The 23,456-nt window shown below is 42.1% G+C and overlaps 1 protein-coding gene and 3 non-coding genes across 6 annotated transcripts in view; 3 read left to right on the top strand and 1 right to left on the bottom strand.

Annotated features, from left to right (window-relative positions):
* The window catches only part of LOC115036714 (ELKS/Rab6-interacting/CAST family member 1-like), a 99,643-nt gene extending 92,930 nt beyond the window's left edge, over window positions 1-6,713 (top strand). For all 3 annotated transcript variants that reach the window (XM_029495021.1, XM_029495022.1, XM_029495023.1), the window contains one exon: window positions 4,713-6,713. In XM_029495021.1, the coding sequence (XP_029350881.1) occupies window positions 4,713-4,850 (138 nt within the window). In that variant the 3' untranslated portion in view covers window positions 4,851-6,713. The remainder of the gene's footprint in view (window positions 1-4,712) is intronic.
* Window positions 6,714-10,064: 3,351 nt separating this feature from the next.
* On the top strand, window positions 10,065-10,170 carry trnal-caa (transfer RNA leucine (anticodon CAA)). The gene is made up of 2 exons: window positions 10,065-10,102; window positions 10,125-10,170. It is a non-coding gene; the product is annotated as a tRNA-Leu (tRNA).
* Window positions 10,171-10,552: 382 nt separating this feature from the next.
* On the bottom strand, window positions 10,553-10,658 carry trnal-caa (transfer RNA leucine (anticodon CAA)). The gene is made up of 2 exons: window positions 10,621-10,658; window positions 10,553-10,598 (listed from the first exon to the last, which is right to left on the bottom strand). It is a non-coding gene; the product is annotated as a tRNA-Leu (tRNA).
* Window positions 10,659-18,316: 7,658 nt separating this feature from the next.
* Window positions 18,317-18,422, top strand: trnal-caa (transfer RNA leucine (anticodon CAA)). The gene is made up of 2 exons: window positions 18,317-18,354; window positions 18,377-18,422. It is a non-coding gene; the product is annotated as a tRNA-Leu (tRNA).
* The last annotated feature ends 5,034 nt before the right edge of the window (window positions 18,423-23,456 follow it).

Raw genomic sequence — 23,456 nt, forward strand, 5'->3', positions numbered from 1 at the left:
GGATGGTGCAGATCTCTCAGAGCTGGATGTGTTTATTCGTCTGTCCCCCGTTAACTACCTACTCCCAGAGGACGTCTGTAAATATGAAAATGTTCCTATAGTCAAATTGGCTTCTTAAATGAGCCTGTTAGAATAGAGTTACTGAGTGATATTGAGTTGCCCACAAAACGTGTATTTTGCCTCAGCTGTTAGTACTAAAGAACAGCAGTATTTTAGTCCTCCAGGAGCAGTTTTGGGTACAGGTCCTGGAGCTTTATTCCCACAGCAGCTCGTTAGCCCGCGCTGTTAGCTGAGCTGTACTGGACGATGATAGAACACACACACATTTTGTCACATGGCTCAGGCACTGTTGGACTTGGTGCATTACAGCCAGCCAACTTATAAAACAGTCTACAGGGTGTAAGCCTGTTAAAACCTAATAGTTTAAATAGAGACAGGCAGAGAGACAGAGATTATAATAGTCTGTAAAGGCCTATTATACTTTATCCCTTTGCTCTTACTCATAATGGTGTTCTATAGCGCTGCTCCGGGCTGCTGTTGAAGAGTCTTTTTAAGCCTCCTGTGACTGTGGCTTTACTTCCTGTGACTTATGCTATTGCTGAGCAATATTTGACCTCCAGACTTTTCCTGTCTCCTGGCCCCAACCTTCACTTTCCCCAATGTCTCTGTATTGTATTTGTTTAGATTAGAGTCTAAAGTTTGTTTGTTTTTTAACATTCAACCTCATCATTACCCTTGCTATTTTCATACTCTGCATAGATCCTATTTAAACATTTCAGAACTGTGCCTAACATGAGGTGTGTGGTCAGAGTCCAGGGCTCTACGCATAAAATGTATAAATGTTCACATGGTGCTAGTAATTATACCCAAATGTTTTCCTTGGTCCGTGACCTCATCTTTCACTAAACTTCATTAATCATTTCATCAAGGTGAAACTTACTCCTTTTCATTCACATAATTCACATGCACCCTTAAAACACACAGATAAATTTGGGATCCAAATATCTGTAGTCGTAGTCAGCCATTATAATTGTGTAATTAGTATTTCAACAGTGGCATGCAAGCCTTAAATATATCACACCAGTAATTAATATTTTTCATGTCTAAGTAAAACAGGAACAGACTCCGTCACTTTCTAAAGACAGCTATAAGCGAAGCCACATTTTTCTTGCAGCACTTGGATAGGTTTTTTGTGAAGTAGGTCAGTGGGCCTCACTGTAAGCAACCCTGATGTATGTGGATGTAAGAGCAGACCTCAGGATCCATTCCCTGTAAACCAGTCAAAGCAGGATGAAGGTACTGTTTAAAATTCAGAGCCGTAAAGAAGACTGAGAATGTTTCCTGATATAAAAAACACCTCCGGCCAACGGATCAACTGGAAGTGAAAAGCTGTGCATAGACAGATAACTTTGTAAGATGTTTGTCTCCAGCAGGAGGTTGACCTGCTCGTGGATGGGCTAATGCACTCCAGCTAAATAATATATTTGGTCTACTTCCTTCTCTACCTCCACCCATTTGCAGTTTGTTGCTCTGTTTCTGTTAATCTCTCCACTTCTATCTCTCTCTGCTGAGTTATGGTTTCTTTAGAAAACATTAGCATTCCTCTGAAAAGAGGTTCAAGCCCTGCAATCTGTGTCAAGGGGTCAGTGTACACACACACACACACACACACACCATCCTCATTCTCAAGCTGATAGCCTGAACGTGCATATACATGTTCATGTGCGAGTCAGATATCCATTTGTGTGTGTGTGTTTGTGTATGAGTGTGTCTCCAGGCCCCTGATGCAGCAGATAATGATTCATCATGATAATGGAGCTTTAATGGCTGCAGTAAAAAACATCTTCAGCAAACCCTGTCTTTATCTCTCTCTCTCTGTCACACATGCACATAAACACACATGAAACACGCACACACATTTTATCACTCACCTCTGCTCACCTGCTTCCCACAATCTTCTCCATCAGTCACTAAATTAGAATTTGAGCTTGCAACATATACTTCAGCCCCTTGCTGTGCACTCACACACCCTTCACATGACAAACATGCAAACCATTGTATCAAACACACACACTCACTGCACATACATCTACACATGAGTCCCATACCAACACACACACGCAGTAACAGGACTCATGAATCTGGCAACACTACCTCTCTGCCTACTTGCATTATTTCATCTGCATTTCTCTTTGACCACACACTGTGATCACAGCAGACATTATCCATGACCACAAGTCTGAACTTATACCTCACAACTGGAAACTGACTCACGAAGACTTGTTTATATTGCATTTCTTCAGCGCATATATGAGCTTTGGAATAAATGCAGCAAGAGAATAAGTTTAATGATTAGCAACTTGGGATGATTTTTCTCTTTCCGTTGATTCTAAAACTGTTGCTGCCATCTTTAGAGTAGTTGTACTAGTATAATGCAAAAGAAGCAGCATCTGCACAGCAACAATTCAAAATGTGTGAGTGGTTTTTATAAGAGCAGCCATCACTGACACCTGATTTTAACAATGCTATTGTTCAGTTTCATATGGTTTTACTGCAGGGAGCCAAGAAACTACTCCTGTCATGAAAGGGCCCTTGATTTTCCTGAAATATGTTGGTCAAAGAGGATTCATTTCAATACCATTATCCTTTTTTTTATACCAGAGCACTACTTTCAAACTGTGCCACAGTTTATGGATCATGGATTATGGAGCACTATGATGCTTATGTCTAGCATAGTCACATAGATCATGCTGTTACAGGTATATAGTAGCATTACCACTTTGTATGACCCATTTAATGTTGATTTTTTAACACCTTTTAAGTGTCAGGTCAAGGCTTTGTGAGTCAGAGGGCAGAAGACAGTAGACACATACCAAGCCATTTATCTCTTCTCACTTGTAATACCACCTTATCTTTACTGCTGTGTTTTTCTGTGGAATTGCAAATAAAATGAACAGCCATTAAAATGAATTGCCTGCAAACACACATAAAACACACATAAAACTCACATGTAGGAAATATATTGACACACTTTAGTAAAAGAGGCCTTTCACACACATATACAAGCAAACACACACACAGACACACAAAGGTCTGTGTGGATACTGGCCTGATGATGTTTGGCCCCTGTGGATGGAGAACACAGTGGAATGATAGAAATCAAGGAAGCCAAGAAAGGACACTGGTCACCAAACCTCTGCTACAAATCTAAATCTGAATTCTCCTGTTCGTGTACTCCTCATGATTAATGGTAATGATTCCTGAAAGTCCTGATTACGTCATGCAAGAATTGTTCATATTTGTATCTTCTGAATGGAACTGCTAAAAAAAGAAATGTTGCTTCCTAATGCTCCACCAATGTTCCAAAAAAATTCCATGTTTGGTTGTACACAGCAAAGTATATGTTTCCAACTTAAACCACAGAAAGCCTGAATGAGTCAGTGTGTGTGTGTGCACGTGCGCGTGTGTCTGGCACGATTTGGCCCAACCTGAAAGCTCAATTAGCATCACACAGCAGGGAAGCGTCTCACCTACACACAGACACACACTGGCACACGGTGAAGGGCGGACTGCTCGAGGCCCATTGCTTCCCTCACATGGCTTCTCTCGCTCCTTCACCCGCTCACTCATTCTCTCCATTTTTCTCTTTTCGCTTTTTCATTCATTTCTTCCACTTCACCATCATCTCTCTCTTCTCTCCCAGTCACTCCTCTTTCTCATACTCTGCATGCCTGTTTTTCAAAAATACTGAGGTTGTTAGTTATAAAACTTGTACTAAAAAAATAATTAAATATTGAGGTGCGACTGGGGTCACTTGGTATTTAGTGCATTTGTAAACTTGAGGGACACAATAAAATGAGGGCAGTAAAAAATGATGACTGAGGTTGACATGTTCACAAAAGCCTGAATACTACACTTCCCACAATGCAACTTTATCAATTATTTATTGGAACCCAGCTGCTTGACAAACACATCTCAAAAACAGTCGGGTCTCAGCGCATACAGTAGGCTTTGACTACAATCAGCAGGGTGTAAAAGAAAGATTTACATTCACCCCAACATGTTAGAACATGACGTAAAAATACGAAACAATCCATTGGCAGAATTTATTGTCCAGATTTCATTAGTCATTAACTGTATTATTGCTTGCAGCAGTTTTGTATTTGAAAAAAGCCATTGAAATATAAAATGCCAAAGAGATTAGCTGGCTAAGAGATGAGAGCAGAGGGAAGAGCCCGAAACTTAACAAGGAAATATTTTTGCCAATATTTGCCTCACACACATGCAGACAGCATGTACACACACCAACGTAAATGTGGGCTTGTGTTACATGACTGTTCGAGCCGCACTCTTATTGATACAGATGTATTGGTCATTAAGTCAGTTCGGTTTGACGTCTCAGCTCAGCTGCAGCCAAAGAAAACAACACCAGCACTCTCTCACAGAAATGTTCCACTCTGTATGGGCAGAAAGAACGGCAGTGTGGTGTTTTCAGATTACAGCCTGATATGTGTGCTTCTGTGTGGGTGTGTGTGTGTTTGTGTGGGTGTGTGTCACCTTAAACTTGCTCCTTGATCACTCATGGGGCTGTGAGGAGAGTCTGTGCTCACACATTAGCCTTTTTACTATTCCTCTAAATGACTGTGGCATGAAAGGTTGACTTACAGAAAAAGGGCCGACATTTTAGACATTTGTTTCCATTTTTCTCACAGTTGGAGGCGGAGTTGGAGTTGTGTGAGAGGGAAGGGGCGGAGCTCCAAGAATACGCCAATCAGGTCCTGCAGCAGATTGCCGACCGATGCCCCGACATCTTGGAACAAGTCGTCAACGCCCTGGAGGACAGCTGCTGACACTCAGACAGGCAGATGCACTCTCATGGATAACCTTACATGAACACATTCATCAGCGCACAACATGAAACAAAGAGCAGACAAACATCCACCACATTTAACACTCACACACACACACACACACCAGAGGAAGTCTCCATAAAGCTCCCATTATCCCCTGATACACAAGAAAAATCACAATATTGAGGAAATGAAGATGGAGACATTCTCTTCCACAGCTTTTCACTCATCTCATTTTCACAGATGGAAACGAGGCGCAACAAAAAAAATCACGCTTTTACTGAAAAATATTCTTCCAGCATTTTCAGCCACTAGAGTTTTGAATTAGCAGAGGGAGGCATTGTTCATTTTTCACTTCAGACTGTTGTTGGCATGCTCGTCCATTGGAAATTGTTAATGTTGAACATGTACTTTCCTATCAGATCCAAAACAGAGGGAGCCTTCACTTCACTTGCCATCTGTGGCTCTTCACAGTGGCCATTTTGTGTCCTTCCAGGCAATCAGCAGTCGGACTTGTGATCGTGGTTTCATTCATTCTAAAACTCACTCTGTATCAGGAAGGTTAGAATGAGTTGGGTTTTCCAGGCTGTTTCTGTCACTACATTGTTATTTGGTTGGATACACAAGTGTGTTTATTTCGGCTGCCTTTGGTTCTTTACATGTTTTGCTGCTATCGTTGTAACTTTTTCTTATTTTAGTTTAGTTTTCTTCATTTCCTTTTTGTTTGTTTGTTTTTTTAAATCCAGTTTTAGTACCAGCTTGCAGTTGTTGTTTTTTTCCAGCCGTTATCTCCCAGTAGTTGTGTAAATTGTAAAGAGAGTTTTAATTAAAAGAAATGCAGCTTTCATCAGGGGTACATGACACTTTTCATCTATTGCTTTTCATCTCTGATGAAAGGCACAATAAATCGCGCAATACTCCCTTTATTAAAACACACCAGTGTAGATGGTTTGTGTTTCTTTCTAACATAAGAAAACAACATGTTGTGTTCAGTTATTGTGTCTCTGCTGAAATTATGCTGAGTTTAGAAAATCCCTCCACCACACCTTTGGTGACAATCCCTTTAGAGTTAACATGAGGAGACGTCTGAACTGACTCATGTCCCCTTCATGAAACATCTTTTTTCTTTCTTTCTTTGTCTTTTCGGGGGAGGGAATATAAAGTAATTGTTATATATTTTTTTGCTTTTGGTAATATATAAAAAACATTCATCTTGTCTAATTGAAAATAATGTCATTTATTGATTGGTATGTTACATAATGTGTGTGTGTGACTTGTAAGAAACCACAGATTTGTTACATACACAGGAAGAAGACTGTTAGGGGGAAAGTATATTGGACCTACTGAAGGTTCTGTGTCCACCAGGAATCAGTTTCTCGTTGTTTACAGTGGAAATGACACTAATGCATGTTTCCCGCAGCGCTGACAACCTTAGCATGATTCAAACGCTTGCAGCTCCAAGCACTAGAGGTTCCAATTGTGTTGAGAAAAAGCTCCTCTGATGGAGGTTTTTATCGTCTGATACTGTACAGAGAGCTGAAAACAGGACAAAAGGAAAGCTTGGTGGACACAGAACCCAAACACAGGGATTTACACCACAGCCTCAAATTTGATCTTTGTTGTTTGAATTTTCTCAGAGCTTTAATGACCGTGCAGGAGTTTGTCTCATATTTGACAAATGGAAGTTATTTTATTTCAGAATGAAACTCAAATGTGAGCTTGTGGTGTAAATCCAGTGATGTGTTGTGTTTTTTACTGATAATGTTTTGTCTTTGGGAATGGCGATGACTGGGACTCACCGTGACTTTTTTGTGGATTGAAAACCGGAATGAGAGAATGAAATAAAATATGGATTTATCTTTACTTTTTGTAGAGGGAATGTCTTTGTCTCTTTGTAGCTAATTTAGCCATTTATCGGGTAGAATCTGTGGATATGAATTATGAGCAATTTAACCACAAAACTTGTTTGACTTCTGGGATTTTAGAGGCTAAAGAGGCAGAAATAGCCAAAAGAAATATTAAGGAAAAGCAAAGAAATAAACATGAGTTTGTGTAACAGAAATGATATTTTCCATTCCTTTAATCTTCTGGGAAATTGTTCAGTTAATTTTCCTTCACAAATACGCTTCAGGTTTTTTTTTTTTTTTTTTTATTAATGTTAGAAGCCAGAAGCGATTGTTTTGTCATTTGTTTCCTGTCGTCACTCTTTCTCCCTTCCTCCCTTTCCTCTTACCTCCTTTGTTCTACCTCTCTTCTCCCTTATGCAGACAAGACTTTGCTTTTTATCTTGTTACCAGTGGTTTATTTTTCTATCCGCCCACTTCAGTGACATTATTCCATACCCCAGTCAACTTTATCGCCACCAGTATCCTTTTGAAGGGCATCTGTGCTCTTTATGACCCACACACTGCAGCAACAGGATATCTTAAAATGTCCTGAAGCTAATTCCAAAATGCAAGTTGTATAAAAAATAAAAATGCTGATTGTGTTTAGATTGTGATTAGCTGCTATTTCTTGTCACTTCTTTTCTTCATTAAAGCTTCACAGAAAAGGTCCCTTTCTCTGAAGAACTGGATTTTAAACTGCCTTTACAGCCTCGGTCACATTTGTCTTTTTCGTTTCTCAGCAGTTCAGAACAATGAGCTGTTAGACTCATTCAGCCAGAAAACTGAGGTTAACAGACCCACCCACCTCGACTGACCTTGACCCTTGACCTTCACCACATCTTTGACCCTCCTTGGTGAGGAAATTTCCAAACATTAGCAGGTCATTTGGGTCATTCTGGTTTTCACACAATAAAACACATCACACCAACTGCTGACAGTCTACATGTAGCATGTGTGGTGCTTTTTACCTTCACATATGGCAACGCTTTGCACGTGAGTGCGCACCTGGGAGCGCAAAGACTGACTCTGCTTTCTCCATCTACTGTCCTAATAAAAGCCAGCGGAGGGAGACTGACGGGATGGATGGAGCAGAGGAGGGAGCAGGAGGAAGAGAAACGCATGTATGACTCCCTGATTTATGTGATGTCCAAAGAGAGAGCGGGAGGGAGAGCGAGATAGGAAAGAAGGGAGACACAACGGATTGAGCAGCAGGGATCATTTCACCTTCTTGTCTCTGCTGTGACTCAGGTTTTCTTTTAGCTGTTTGTCACACTGATTCAGAGCAGAAGGGATTCATAAAATTACATATTTAAAACCAGCTGTCTTATATATAATCCCACATAGTTCACATGTCCAGCAGCGTTTTCATTAAACCCATGACATTGCTCATTGGGAAAATAAATAAATAGAACAATTAAAAACCATAAAATAACCGCAGACCTGGGTCACTATCGTCATCTGTATAATTATAGCCTGTTGACTGAACTATTTATCAAAGCTGGATTTACTGTTAAAGCAGCTGTTTTTACTTCTTTTTTTTTATTATTCATACTGTATTGTTGCACTTACAGGGCCAGGGCCAGGGCCGATTGGAGGCTTCACTGAGTCACTATTGGGAAGTGCTGAGACTGGCCAAGGCTAGCTCATTAACATGCTAACTTCAGAAGTAACGGTGTCAAAAGTTCAAATTGCTGGAAAAGTTTGATTCTGAAGTTGACTAAGTAGCACTGACAATGATAAAAGCTCCTTTCTCCTTTCTCAGCTCCGATTTATTTTACCAGAGCTGAGCAAGTCTGAAGTTCGGAGTGGGCTCATGCTTTAAAAGGGACTTACTCGGCTGTTGTTGACCAATTTAATGTGTAAAGGAAAATGTGGAGCAGTTCACATCTGGAAAATGGTCAGATAAATTGTGGATGGTGGTGAAACAGCTGCAGGAAAGGCTCCTTTTTTAGAGCTGAAATATTTTTCTCAGTCAACAATAACAAATTTGACCATCATTTTAATCACTAACTCACAAATCAAGCAAAAAACACCAGGTTCCACTTTCTCACATGAAAGGATCTGTTGATTTTCCTGGTTTTATAGAATTGTAAAAGCAATATTTTTGAGTTTGTGACTGCTGCTTAGAAAAAATTAAGCTTTCAGTTTGGACTCATTCATTAATGCCATTTTAGTAACAAATATTTTACAAATAACAACATTATATTGATTTGTTCTCTAGTAACTGTAAAACATTCAAATATGAAAATTGATATGACGCACATGCGGTATGAATATGGTTTTGGACAGGAGGAGCAGCAATTGTGTGTTTTTGTTTTGTTCTTGTCCTGGTGAGATCAGCAGATGATCAGATGACTGTAACACATGAGACTGACAAAGACACAAATCGGCAGCTCAAACTTTACTGAGTATAGCTGTGTGATTTCTATCATTCTCCCCATTTAGATTTGTGTCCATCATTCTCTACCACACACACAGACACACACCTCTCCACACTACATGCTGATAAGATCCCACTGATATTGCTTCACAGCACAAAAACACAGATGTCCTCAAGATAACACAGATAACAAGCATTTGTGAGCATGTGCACGTGGATGTGTGTATTGGCCCATCTCCCCATGAATACACTTATATAGTGATATAGTCAGAGACTGAGACGCACAAGGAGCCAGAAGGAGAAATAAAAATTGACTGACTGCAGAGGGATTGGGGGGGGGGTGCTTGCGTTGGTTTTTGGACGATGCGGTTTCAATCATCACACATCACATCACACATGAGTGAAAAGAAAAAGAAGGAGAGGGTGATGGAGGGGAAGAAAAAACAGAGAGAGGAGGAGGAGGGCTGAGACCAAAACAAACAGCGGCTCAGCTTCAAACACACTTAGCCTATACTCCATGCTTTCAAGGTAAATAATTAATGAACTCAATGGTGGTTCGAAAGCTTGAACTTGTTTCTTTTTGGTTTACTTTTTGATTCCAGAGTTTGCATTATTTTCCCTAATAAATGGTTTTAAATGTAAATAAACTACCCAGCGAGAGAAGGAGGGAGGGGCAGATGGTGAAAAGCAGCAAGATGGACGGGACAGGAGGTGCAGTAGGAAAATCTTTTGAGAGGAAATAAAAACAATGTGAGAGGAGTAGAGTCCCCAAAATAAACTGTTAGCCACGGACAGCCCAAACATCCAGTAACACTGATGACATTTTCCTCTCCTCCTCCTCCTCCTCCGCTTCCTCCCCGTTCCTCTGACTTTTAATGGCTTTTAATGTGTGCACAGAAAATTCTCCCATGGTTCCTCACTGACTCTGCTGAACTCCCATCACTAGCTGTCAGGATGGCCGAGCGGTCTAAGGCGCCAGACTCAAGGATCACTCCTTCCTCAAGGGACTTCTGGTCTCCACATGGAGGCGTGGGTTCAAATCCCACTCCTGACAGAGGTTTTACCTGCAGGTTTTGTGTGAAGTTTCCTTTCAATGCACGGAGCAAACCTCTGAAAGCACATAATGTGACAAAGGCTTAGTTGAAGAATAAACCACAAGAACCGACTTCCTCTTTATAGGAATAAAGTGTTAGGAGTGGGAACTCCTAATAATGGGAACCCACACCCCCATCTGAAGACCAGAAGTCCCTTTTGAAGGAACACAGGAAGGCATGAACCTGAGACCACTCAGCCATCCTGATTCCTGCTGCCACGCTTCACGTTAAAATCAGTCAGAAAACAACAGTTCACCGATTGATGTGTTTGATATCGGCCACCAAATTGGCCGAAGATGTTGTCCCATTATGTGTTTTCATAGGTGTGCTCAGTAAAACCTCTGTCAGGAGTGGGATTTGAACCCACGCCTCCATTCGGAGACCAGAAGTCCCTAGAGGAAGGAGTGCTCCTTGAGTCTGGCGCCTTAGACCGCTCGGCCATCCTGACACGCAGATGCAGCAGAAAACAGAGGTTTACAAAGTGCATTAACACTATAGCTGTTTAAGCACCACCTGCTTAGGATCACTCCTTCCTGTCCCAGCGGATGGAGGCCTGGGTTTGAATCCCAGTCCTGACAGAGGTTTGTGTGGACTGACTCAGCAGCAGCGGTGAGCTTTGGGCCCATTATGAAGCAGTTCAGCTCATGAACCTCCATTTTCCTCCTGACTTGGGCCAGGCTCCAGGTTCACCGCACTGAAGGGGGTTCGAATCCCATCAGAGGTGTCGCTGGTGAGGCCGGCAGCCTCCCCCCGCCCCCGGCCCCTCCCCGTCCTCCTCCCCCGGTGTGTGGGACTGAGGACCCGTTGATGATCCGGTCTGAGGTCTCACTTCGCTCCTGACACCTGTTGCTGGGGACGCCGCACGCGCACAGCCGTTACACCAGGAGGAGCGCGTGCCGCCGCTGTCTGACGTCATTCCGCCGCCTCTACCTGCCCGCTCCGGACTCTGCGGGATCCGACGGCGGCCCCGCACCGAGGGACGGACGGACGCGGTGTTTGTCTGTGAGAGAAGGACTTTGTGTGGGTTTGTTTCATTGTCTGAGTCAAAGTGACACTTTGGAAGAGTCGGTTTCTTCTCACCGACCTGTTTCTGATTCCACAACCGGACAGAGAGTCGCACTTTTCGGACTTGTGAGCTTCGAAGGGTCGGAGGAGGAAGTTTTCCGCCGCCGGATTCAAACACAGCAGAGCAGGTAAAAAGCCTTTTCTAAGTAAACCTCTGAAGAAAAGTCCATTACATCCTGAACACACGTTGTTAGAGGAATGTTACAAACAACTGCTGGTTGTGTGTGTGTGTGTGTGTGTGTGTGTGTGTGTGTGTGTGTGTGTGTGTGTGTGTGTGTGTGTGTGTGTGTGTGAACCTGAACACTGTGATAGTTCACGTTGGATAATCTCTCAGAGCTGCATGTGCTCATCTGAAGTCTGTGAAGAAGTTGTTTTTGTCTCCACTGTGTTTCTGTTATCACAGTCTACTTACAGAATGGGCTCATTTCATGTCTTTTGGCTTTGCTTTGCAAATGACAGTGGTGAATTGCAGTGCTTTTGTGTGTGTGTGTGTGTGTGAGAGAGAGACAGAGAGAGATCTGCCAACCCCATCGGCCTTAAATGAAGGCGGCCCTCTCGCTTTGCGGTGCAGACCAGGACTATTTTTGGTTGAAATGTTGCACAAATGTTTCTCTCAGTTTAGACAACTTGCTCTGCCTTCATCTGGCCCAGAGGCTGTGTGGCATCTCGCTGCACACTGACACAAGGCTGACTGGCTCTTGGAGGAATCTAGACCCAGATCACTTGAAGTCTGACAGGTTTTCTAAACCCGGAGACTGTCCTGGCGACAGCTTGTTGAGCGTTCCACATTTCATCTGAAAAGCAGAGGGTAGATGCCTCACATATTCAAATGCATGTGACTGCTGAATGTGCTGTGCTCACTGTGGATCAGAGGTCAACTTGTATGAAGCAAGGGTTCGTACAAACATGGAAAGAAATCTAAGATGTAAATGGAGCTTTCGTTGAGTGTTTTTCTTGCTGTGTTCATGAATAGACTGCACCAGGAATAAAAGAAGCTTCCCATCTTTTGTGTGATTTTTAGGGCAGTATGTAGCAGTTCAGATGGCATCTGCTTTGTACTCACTTTTGCAAATCAATTCAATATGACAAATGGGGAAATCCTGTAACACACAAGTCTGGCATGAACGGTCTCCTGAGCTTTATCCAGTCAGGATGGCCGAGTAAGGCACCAGACTCAGGGATGATTCCTTCCTAAGTTAAGGGATTTCTGTTATCCCAATGGAGGCGTGGGTTCAAATCCCACTCCTGACAGAGGCTTTGTGTAAGGGGAGCTTTAAAAAAAGTTATAGAGTTTTTTTCCTTTATGGCAATACATTATTCTGAAATCGGTTACTAGCTGGATACTAAATCTTACGGTGGCCTTTGAACCCTGGTTTTAAGCTCTCTCACACAAACATTCTCAAAAAACTTTCATTTTAAGTTTGGAAACAAATGTTTGTAGAACTAGATATATCATGTGCAGCAAGAAAACCCTACTCAGTGTCTTCTAAGACCTCCAAAGCAGTCTGTAAAAATGTGTCCTTCATGTGAATGAACAGTATGATTGACAAGAGAGTCAAAAACACAGTTAGGTTAAATTTTAGCAGGAGAAGCTGTAAAAAAAAGTTTTGTTTCTATGTTTATAAGTGGAGAATGCAAGAAAACATCTGTTTTCGCAGTTAAAGAACATCTTATTCATTGGTATTTGTTAGAGAGACAGAATTGATCATCTGAAGATTAACACAGCTTCATATTTTTTTTATCATTGAAACATTTGTGTGAAGAGCAGATGAAGAGAGAAGTCAGAGTGGCTCAGATTCATTTTCAACATGAGCTGTGACGCCGGCAGAGGTCGTCTCTGGCGGTGATGTCTCCGGTTCGCGTTGCACTTTTCAAGGTTTTAAAGTCTAAAACCCACATGAGCTGTGTAGCAGACTGACAGCCATGCTGATAAACCCTGCAATAGGAGAAGTAAGTGTGTGTGTGTGTGTGTGTTTGAAGGTAGATAGTAATGTTAGATGTGTAGATAGAGGTGGTGAAAAGTGTTGCTGTCAACGGGTTTGCCATTAGAGAGAGATAATCTCTCTTCCTCCTACTTCCCTGTCTACCAACTTAACTTCTGCTCTTTGTCTTCTGTCCCTCTTGCTGTTTCGTCCATGACATATTTTCTCTTGTTATATGTCTTCATAGCTTTCCTCTTCCTTTTCTGCTGCTTATTCACTTTTTAGCTCCTTAGTGAAGTTTCTCTCACTTCTGCATTATTTTGCATTGGTTGGTTCACCCTTACTACACTAAATGGTGAGGCTCAACGTTTCACAGTTTAACTTGAGTTGAAAGAATGAACGGTTCTGGGCTTGTAATGCACTTTGTCAACCCCAAAACTCAAGACTGCCTTCAGCTCATGTTGTCCCTCAATTAGAGCTTGAACAGTTTGTGTAGATGAGGAAATACCACAAAATAATGGTTTGTCTCCATTGACACAGTCGCTTCATGTGTCCCAGTCCATCAAATCTCTATTCTGCAGATTTTCTCTTTCTGTATTTCTTTATTTTCCCATTCCTCTGCCTGTCTGTTCTGGAACTGGTGAGAAAGACCTTTTCTTTAACCACACACTGAAGTGCTGCTTGAGCAACTGGGTAATTAGTGATGGAGCGTAAGTGTGCATGTGTGTGTGTGTGTCACCACACTGGATATTTGAGAAGATGGGATGTCTGCAAGCATCAATGGATCATCAAGGTCATTCATGAGTGCATTCATGAGCATGTGTGTGTGTAATGTGTGTCCCATATGTTCAGACGATGGATTTGGAAGAAAGGAAATATTCTAATTGAAGATTCCTGAGTGTCTAAAAGTATGTGTGCATTGGAGTGTCTGAGAGGAGGGGGAGGGATCAGTGGGGGGGTTTAGCACTGGGTAGTTACGTATGTGTAATGTGGATTTTGTTGGGAGATCTAAAGACTGAGTAGGACTCTAACGCAAATGCAGACAGTGGCCCAGATGAAGTGACTGGCCGGAACGCCATCTCAAGAGCCAGCATTTTAAATGCTTACCTCTAATTGGCTGACTTGAGTGCCGGGCATTCCTCCCAGGACAGTGTTTGACAGCAACCCCTTCGACTCCTGGGGTGTGTGTGAGAGAACTTTTGTTTACATCTCTGTAGTCAGCCTGGTTTGTCTGACGATGGTGCGGGAAGGTCAATGTCAAACTCAAAATGAAGTGTAGCGAGAGTTTTGATTGAAAAAGTCTGGCATTTTTATGGATTTAATATTTTGAGAATTCATTGATTTGCCATTGAATTGATTACTGGATGGGAAGGAAATTGATTTACACAGTTTGATACATGATTCATTTTTAAACTAAAGGTCTGCAAGTCGGATTTATGGAAACTATTAACCAAAAGTATTTCTAATTCTGTAATTCCTACATCCTAACTTAAATAGAAATACAGTTTTTTTGGAAATTCACATACTACAGTACAAGTCGATGCTTGACTCAAGGGCACCATCCTGCACTTAAACGCCTCCATTTGTGTGTGTGTGTGTGTGTGTGTGTGTGTGTGTGTGTGTGTGTGTGTGTGTGTGTGTGTGTGTGTGTGTGTGATAATGCAATGTGGCCATGCGGTAGTCATTATGGTCCAGTGCTGTGTGTATGCATTTCTTCATGTATGCGTGAACTCAAAATGCGACCCTGCGGTATTCGTTATGGCGTCTGCACTTTCCGTGTTCCTAACGCCTGTGCATTTGTGCATATGTGCACACATGTGCGTGTGCATGTTAAGACCTTTTTGGGCCAGTGGTTCAGGGCTATGCAGTGATGTCATTTGGCCAGCAGGGTGGGGTGACATGGGGTTAGAGTTTGGCAGAGGTCCTGACTCCAGACGTCCTCAAAATGTGTCTGACCAGTAAGTATGTGACTGTCCCTCCTTGTCTGCATGTTTGTGCTTGTGTGTCGGCATGTCCGTCTCTGTGTGCGTTTGGTCAGTGGTGGCAGCCACTGGCCGTAAACTCACTGTATCCTACGCTAATAGTAAAAGTGGTTTATTGGAGACTTTATAGAGCCTGAAACCATTTTATAAACCCAGCAGGCTGGTACAAGAGGATAGTCACAGAACCAAATAGCCACAAGAAAAAGCATCAGACCAGAGGACCTGCTATAACTCAACACCCTCCTGAACACTGATCTCATTCACATCAAATCCAGTCCAATTTTGAAACTCTGTCAAACAATTTATATTTATGTTTTGCTATCAAGTGCATATATGGCACCTCAGATTTACCATCGTCTTTAAAACTGATGCTTTCAAAAATATGTACATCTTTTACATGAATAGCTCAGAGTCAGTTTCCAGCAACAGAAGTAGTGGAAGTGGTGGAGCAGTTGCCATGCATACAGGTCTTACACTGAGGTCTCCTACTGAACTGAAACCTGAATATTAATCTCTAGGACCTATGAAGTTAAAGATTTTGACTGTTTTCTTTATATAATGGAGTTATAGTTGTTGTTTACTATACTGGGAGCCATGAATGACCATATATATTTCCATTTTTAACAGGATAGCATTTGACAAGGCCTGGGCCTTGCATGGGATTTCAGGCCAAAGGCTGGAACTATTAAAGGTGAACAAGTTTTCAGTCTTTTTCTTCTGCTCTATATTTTAGGAGGGAATGAGTGAATTCATTAATAAACTGAGAAAAAGCACAGCTTCTACTTCTACTTCTCTCATTTCTCATCTCATGTGTCCTTTTCCCCTCTTTCCTCTGCTCCCTTCCTTCTTCCCTCAGAAGCCCTGATCTGGCACTGATAAAACTATCAACAGCACACCTGCACTGGGTTGGAAAGTTGTACACACATACACACATACCCCACAAACACAGTATAGGCTGTAGATGAGGCTCCAGAGCCAAACAGGAGACATGCTCATTACAGAAAGTCTCTTCTCCTGTCTTTAACTTTGTCTGTCTCCTTCTCTCTGCCTCTAACTTCTGTCCATCAGTCTTCATGCCTGTTGGTCTCTCTTTATCTAGTTTTTGCTCTACCTATCTCAACAGGTCAATAGCTCCTTAGAGTGCCAGGTCATCCAAAAGGCTACTTCTGAAGCAATTTCTGAGCAATTTGTCTTGATGGCATAACTGAACCAAGTATGAAGAAGACCACAGGCATAGCATGGATGTGATTGAATTCTTGGAGGTGGGATTGAGTCCTGTGAAGGACAAATGAGTCTGAGCCTGAGTAAGTCAGAAAGGTGGGGGAAACATCAGGCAACGTGTCCTTCAGTAGTGATGTGACATTGCACATGAAGTTTGTAAAATGTTAACAGGTGTTCATACATAGATTAACTCTACGTATGAATCTCAGGCAACTCGATTTATTTGTAGAGTCTTAAAAACGTTTCAAGTCCCATCTGACAGGCTTCATTAGTTACAAGGAAATGGATGCTGTCTGGTTCATTAGCATCCTGATTGTTATGATGACTGTGGGAAGACTTGTTAAAGTCACCTTAGCTCAAGTGTGAATGTCTAGATGTGAAATCCAAATGTGGATGGTTTGGTCTCCTGGGAACGATGAGAGAACAGCGGTATTACTAGCAAGAAGCCCGGTTAGCTCAGTCAGTAGAGCATGAGCCTCTTAATCTCAGGGTTGTGGGTTTGAGCCCCACACCAGGGGTGACAGGAGTATATGTTGAAACTCCTTTGTGTTCGCTGACGTTCAATAGCAATGCTAAGTTCTCCAGTGAAACAAGGGGGGTTAATAAAGAGAGCTTTTGAGACAATGGAAATAATATTCTGTAAGATAAGATTAAGTATGAACACCTGAATTTGACCCCTGACACAAGAACACAAGTGACTTTACTCGCTGATATGCACTCAAACTTGAATTCTGATAAAAGGGTTTATCCCATTATACATGGTTTCGAAAGGGCCCCTACATATATTGATCTTAAACCTGTTCGGACTGAAACATGCAAGTCTGTATGCCTCCATTTGGAGACTAGAAATCCCTTTTGCACAGGATGGAATCAGCCTGAACATGAATGTACCAATTGAACTGTTATATATTCTCTCCAAAATCACACAGAAATATTAAAGATCCTGCTGACATCTGTTTTTGAAGAAGCAGTTAGCACAGTGCAGCTAAGTTCCTGTGGTTTCTTCAGTCACTTAAACCCTTTGCAATGATGTGTTTTCATTAATTCACTCAGTGCATTTATAGGAAAACTCACTTTACACAAAAGCGTTGGCAGGAGTCAGCTTTTAGCCCACATCACCATTTTGAGACAAATCCCTTTTATAGAGGAAGGAGTCAACCTTCAGTGTGGCACCTTAGACCATTTGGACATCCTGACACACATTTCCTTATGCTTGAGTCTGCAATGACTGGTACATGAACAAAGTGTCATGTTGGCAACTTCTTTTTTCTGGACGGAAAGGAAACAAATGCCTTGTTCCGCAGGGGCCATAAATTGTTCAGAATTTGGCAGACAACGCTGTGAATGCAGATGGTCTTGTATAGTTGCTCACAAACTTTGGCTTGTGAAAACAAAAAAAAAAAAAAACTTGTTACCCAACGTGGGGCTTGAACCCACAACCTTAAAATAAAGAGGCACATGCTCTACCGACTGAACTAGCCAGGCTACTCGTGGAAGGAAATGCTTCACCAGCCTTCAGTGTATGTATCAACTGCAGTCGGTAGAACTTATCTTTCCCCTCATCCTCCTGCTGTGGTCCAGTCAAAAGACACTTTTATGCTGCTCTCCTCGTTGACTGTCAGCTGCAGTTTTTATACTTCTGCTTTGTTTAAAAGAAAAACTGTGAGTTCAGAGATACAGGTGATTCATGTTGATTGAGACAGAACACCTGAGAAATAGTCTTCTGATATGTTCTCCTGTCAGGTGTAGCTGTAGATGCAATGGCAGAGTTTTTTAAGTTGTCGGCCAACATGGGGCTTGAACCCAACTGAGCTATCCAGGCTGATAAAAGCTTTATGATGCCCACCGAACATGGTCTGTTAGTTTTCCAGGTTCGCTAAATCACTGAGTTGTCATCCAGCTTGGCATACACAGTTGTCAGGATGGCCGAGCGGTCTAAGGCGCCAGACTCAAGGGTCACTCCTTCCTCAAGGGACTTCTGGTCTCCTAATGGAGGCGTGGGTTCAAATCCCACTCCTGATAGAGCTTTTACCTGCACGTTAAATATGCCATGGTTTAGTCGTTGCCCCATTACTGTAGTTCTGTCAGAGAAGTATCTTAGCCTGCTTTCTTGGTTCAATGAGCAGGCTAACAGGGACAATGCTACTTGGCCTCACTTCTAAAGTTTATCTTGCATTTCTGTTGTGAGGGATTAGCACTGTACACTGTCTGTGTGTCCTGCTCTCTCCCAAAGTTGCTTACCCATTGTGAATTCTTTCACCCTGTCACCATTGGTCAAAACACAGCAAAAAATTAAGCTATTAAAATGTGCAGGGTGGTCCTCTACATGGACACACACACAGAAACTCGTATATTTGCACAGGCTAAGATTATTCATTGCATTGGAAACAGAGTTTGGCAAAAACAGGTGATGGTGAGTGTGTGTGTGTGTGTGTGTGTGTTGAGAGATCCAGTTGAAAGTGGAGAAGAAAGAAGTCCAGTTGGAGAGAAAGAAAGACTGAAGGCGAGTGACAGTACCGTTGAGCCAGTCAGAGGAGAGGAAACGCTGCCTCTTACTGGTCATTGCATGCTACTACAACAAACCAAAGCAGAAAGACGAGCTGAGACCAAATAACTAAACTCAGGTGGAATACTGAGTTTTACATAATGTCTGTGAATTTGTGCTCCGTGATCACATCCAGTGCCCGTTTGTTTTACAATAATGGAAGAGAGTGGACAAAGCCATGGGTGATAGCAAACAATGACAGAGTTTGACGCAACATACAACACATAAAAAATCGCGACTCTTGAGTACATCTGTGCCCTAACCCTTTCGCAGTAAATGCATTAGTAACTGAAAGACTGCTCCCTCTCTGCATCTCTGAAGTTCATGCTCAACTTTTGTGATTTTTATCTTCATCCTTTCTTTTTCCCTCAAGCTTCTTCCTGTTTTGTGTAATTTCGACATTGTCTTTTCTGTCTTTTTCACTGCTCTCTCTCTCTGTGTGTGTGTGTGTGTGTGTGTGTGTGTGTGTGCATGTGAGCATGTGATATAGCATAATGAGATTCCCAGTACCCAGGTGCTCCTTCTAGATAATTACTGTGTGTGTTTTTCTGTAGCCAATCTCCAAAATTAACTAAAACCAAATCTGTCAGCACATACTACACACACAAAAAGAGAGAGGGAGAGAGAGAGGATCAAATTTAATTTATTCCCACTATCTTGTTTCCTGATTGCAAGGTAACCACTCATCTGTCCTCTGGAGCTCTTGTTCTTAGATGTTTTATCAATCGCTTTATCTCCAATCCCGCCTGTGTCTCTTTTTTCCTCTAGGATGCTCGAACTTTTCTCCTTTAGCTCTAATCTTCACTTCATCTTTTTCTTTTCTTTTTCCATTTTCTCTCGTCTGACCTTCCTGCCTTATATTTATCCCACATCTCATCTGCAGAGGATGGCTCAACAAAGCATTAATCATTTGTGTGTGGTTAAAAAAAAAAACCCAAATCTAACAAACACAGAGGTAGCAGACAACATTGATTTGCACAAAAACACACACATTTTTGTGTTCTTAAAACCCATTCATCACTGATTGGCTAAAATGATTTATTAGCAAGTGAACTGCCTATCGCTGCGGTTGCCCGTAGATAGGTCTGACTGGACCAGAGCACTGCATTGCGCTTAGAGGACACTGACTCTTTGCCAGATGTGCTTTTTAGATAACAAGGCAGCTATTTCACCTCTGTCTGTCCAGTTCCTTTGTGGTTTTATGATGTTGAGCAGCTTTATACTGTCCACTGAACATCCACAGTGGGCACAGGCTGCACTTAATTAAATTCAGAGTGCACTGAAACCGTTGCACAATCCCGATAATGAATAGTCTTTCTGGAAACTGGGGATAGACAATATCTCCCATTAAATTAATTTATTTCTTTTTCATGTGTTTTGAGATTTTTCATGAAATATTTTTGCTTGACTACTTTTGCAAAAGATGACATATTCAGCCCCCAACTCAAATGGTGTTGATTGCTGCTACTCATAATTGTGTAATTGAACGCAAAATTTATGTTGAAGTTTAAAGTCACTTTGGTAAATCTCTGCATTTCACTGCCATGGAAACACTCACTCACTCACTCAAGTTACTGCATTTTAATCTGGAAGCAATATTTAGTCTATTTAAGGCTATATAATGTAACTAAACATGTATTTGGTATTTCCTATGCTGAAGTAATCCCCTTTAATGGCAAAATCTTCATATTTTATTACATGACTAGAATATAGACCCAGCTTTGCCAACAGTGTCACAGGCGTGTAGTGCTGGAAGAAAAATAAAAATAGCAGATGTTGGCATTGGATACTATTGTGGTTACACACACTGGCAAACATTGATCTTTTTTCAGGGATGGCACATTGTTGTTGGGAGACTTTGATTTGAGCAAATACTGGATTGAAGAGTAACAGTACTTCTACCTGATGAGTAAATCTTGTATTCTGGCATAATAGCAGATTTTCTTTGCCACAGCAGCAGAGAGCATTTGGCAGCACTCTGAGCCACAAACAAGCATCACCAGGCTGTAGCTGGATTGGTGAGGGACAGAACAAAATCTGGGTCTGAGTCAGAGATTTAAAATGTGAACAGTGAATCAACAATGTTCTCCAATCCAGTCCCCCCAGAAGTATCAGACTGCAGTTGTACTGCTCAGAAATCCTCGACTTGTACCTAATCTTTGGATGCAAAAGAGTTAAATCACTTCTGCAATGCCCTATCTCCTGGATTTTATTCTGCATATTTTAACATGGGCAGTAGCATATATTTCACATCAACGTCTGCCACTGCTATGCTGCTGCATCGTCTGTCAAATGTGCATGCCACCTGAATCAAGATCAGAATTGTGTTATTCGTTTTGTTCAATAAATTTACAGAGATCTGTCTTGCTGGCATTTCTGCAAGGACATTGTGTACACAGACAGCACTGGAATATATGTCTCAGTGACAGCCAGGCCTCATGGACATCACACTGTCATTCTAAAAATATGCACTGATACAAAGCTGCCTCTGCCTTAACAACCATTGCAGCTCCTATCAGAGTTACATCAGGACAGAGGTATTATTTTTTGTTTGTCTGCGTGTGTTTCATTCCAAGACCGATTTAGAGCTTTATCGAGGGTCATTATTTATCATTCCTATTGGCACATTTTTGAGTCATTGCAGTTGGTTTTAATCTCTCTTCCTCTGCCAGGAAAAATCTTTAGACATTGTCACATGAGGGTGCGGGGCATTGTTGTGTTATCAAATCATGTATATCATCACAAGTTAGTTCTGCAGATAAGCAAAAAGAAGCAGTGTTTTTGCGACTCAATTATTTTTCCAAATCTTTAATCTTCCTAGCTGCAAACACTTATGCCAGCTTTAGAAGTTGTTTTCTCTGGTCCAGAGAGGTTGAGGGTTTAAAATGTGCTGCTGCAGCAACAGCGGCCACAGACAGAGGGCACTACATCACTGGGACTCACGACTGACACACGGGACATAAGAGGACAGTGGATGGGGTTAGATGGGTGAGATGGAGGAATAGAAATACAGAAAGACGGGAACTGGAAGAGAGTAAAAGGGGGGAAAGTGAGTGAAGTGATAAATGAAAATGCACGTTCAGACCAATGGGGTGAATTTTCCCTCCAATGCTCTTCCTTCCTCCTGTAAAGACTTTGTTTTGGATGCTCTCAGCCAACTCTCTTCTACTACTCCTTTAACCCGCTTTCCTTTCTCTCCATCTCGCACCCTTTCTCTGACGACTACCCTTCTCCTCCCTCCCCTCTCCCATCATGCATGGTTGGGCTTGGGCCATTTGCTTCCTCTCCAGCAGGCGTGTGCCATTAGTGACCAGCAGGGGAATTGTTGTTCTCTGCATGCAGCTGGGTACAGGTGTGCTGACGCTCTCCCACACTCTGTGTGTCTGTGTGCGTGTGTGTGCTGGCTTTCAGCATTAATCTCTGCATAGTCACACACCACACATAGGACATGTCTGGTTCATTATGAATATTTGCCCATGAGAAACAAAACACAATTGCTGCGGTATGGCGACAAAATGGCATTCTTAAAAATGTTACCTGTGCAATGAGAGATTATTGCAGACATTTAGATTGATCACCCTTATCAAGGGGTTTAGATGATGTGGTTAAAACATTGCAATATTTTCAAGGTATCTGAACATCTGAGGGATTATTTATTCCCCTGTTTGATTTAGTTGCAGTCAGTAAATTGAAATGTTGAAAACTAATTTTTGATTATATGTGATGAGAGGGCAAATTTGCTAATAGATTAATAATATTCAAAATAATCATTACGTGGCCAAAGCTAAAGGTAAAAATAAGCCCCAAGTTGTAAACCAGGAATGATCATGTGAAAATACGTTGTATTCTGACTGAAACATACTTTCTTTCCAGTTCCTCTTTCGACACTCACTGTTGTAGCCACAGTAACACTGTGGCCAGCAAAGTGTGACTCAACAGAAAATCTGTTACTCTGTTCTTCCTCCAGCTTTGCTTCAGCCTTGTCCACCTTCTGTGGGCGATCTGCCGCATGAACTGGGCAGCGAGCCCCAGACAGAGCCCTGCAGCCTCACCAGCACCCTGGAAACCTTAAAAGAAATGAAAAGTAAAAGAGGGATGCGCAAAAGCAGCAGATGAGGTGTAGGTCGCACGGGTGGGGGTGTTAGACAGAGAAGAGAGGGAGATAAGCAGAAGTGAGGAGCTAAGTGGAGGATGAAGAGATAAGTGTATGCAAGAGCGGAGGAGATATGCAACAGAGGAGAGGATAAGAGAAAGAGGGAGACAAAAGGAGATTAGAAAAATAGATAGGTCGATAGATAGAGAGATCCCAAGAGAAGAATAAGAAGAAAGAGACAGAGCAAAAGGAGAAAGTGTGAGGCCAGAAGAAAAAAAGAGAGAGTTGGGCAGACAGCCAGTTCTCCCAGGAGAGAGAGAGGTCAGAGCAACGGACACATCTCTGGAGAGGCTCTTTGCGTGTGTGTGTGTGTGTGTGCATGGATGTGGGGAGACAGCAGTGAGGGATGGAAGATGGA

The sequence above is a fragment of the Echeneis naucrates genome, chromosome 23, assembly GCF_900963305.1.
Source record: "Echeneis naucrates chromosome 23, fEcheNa1.1, whole genome shotgun sequence".
Lineage (NCBI taxonomy): Eukaryota > Metazoa > Chordata > Actinopteri > Carangiformes > Echeneidae > Echeneis > Echeneis naucrates.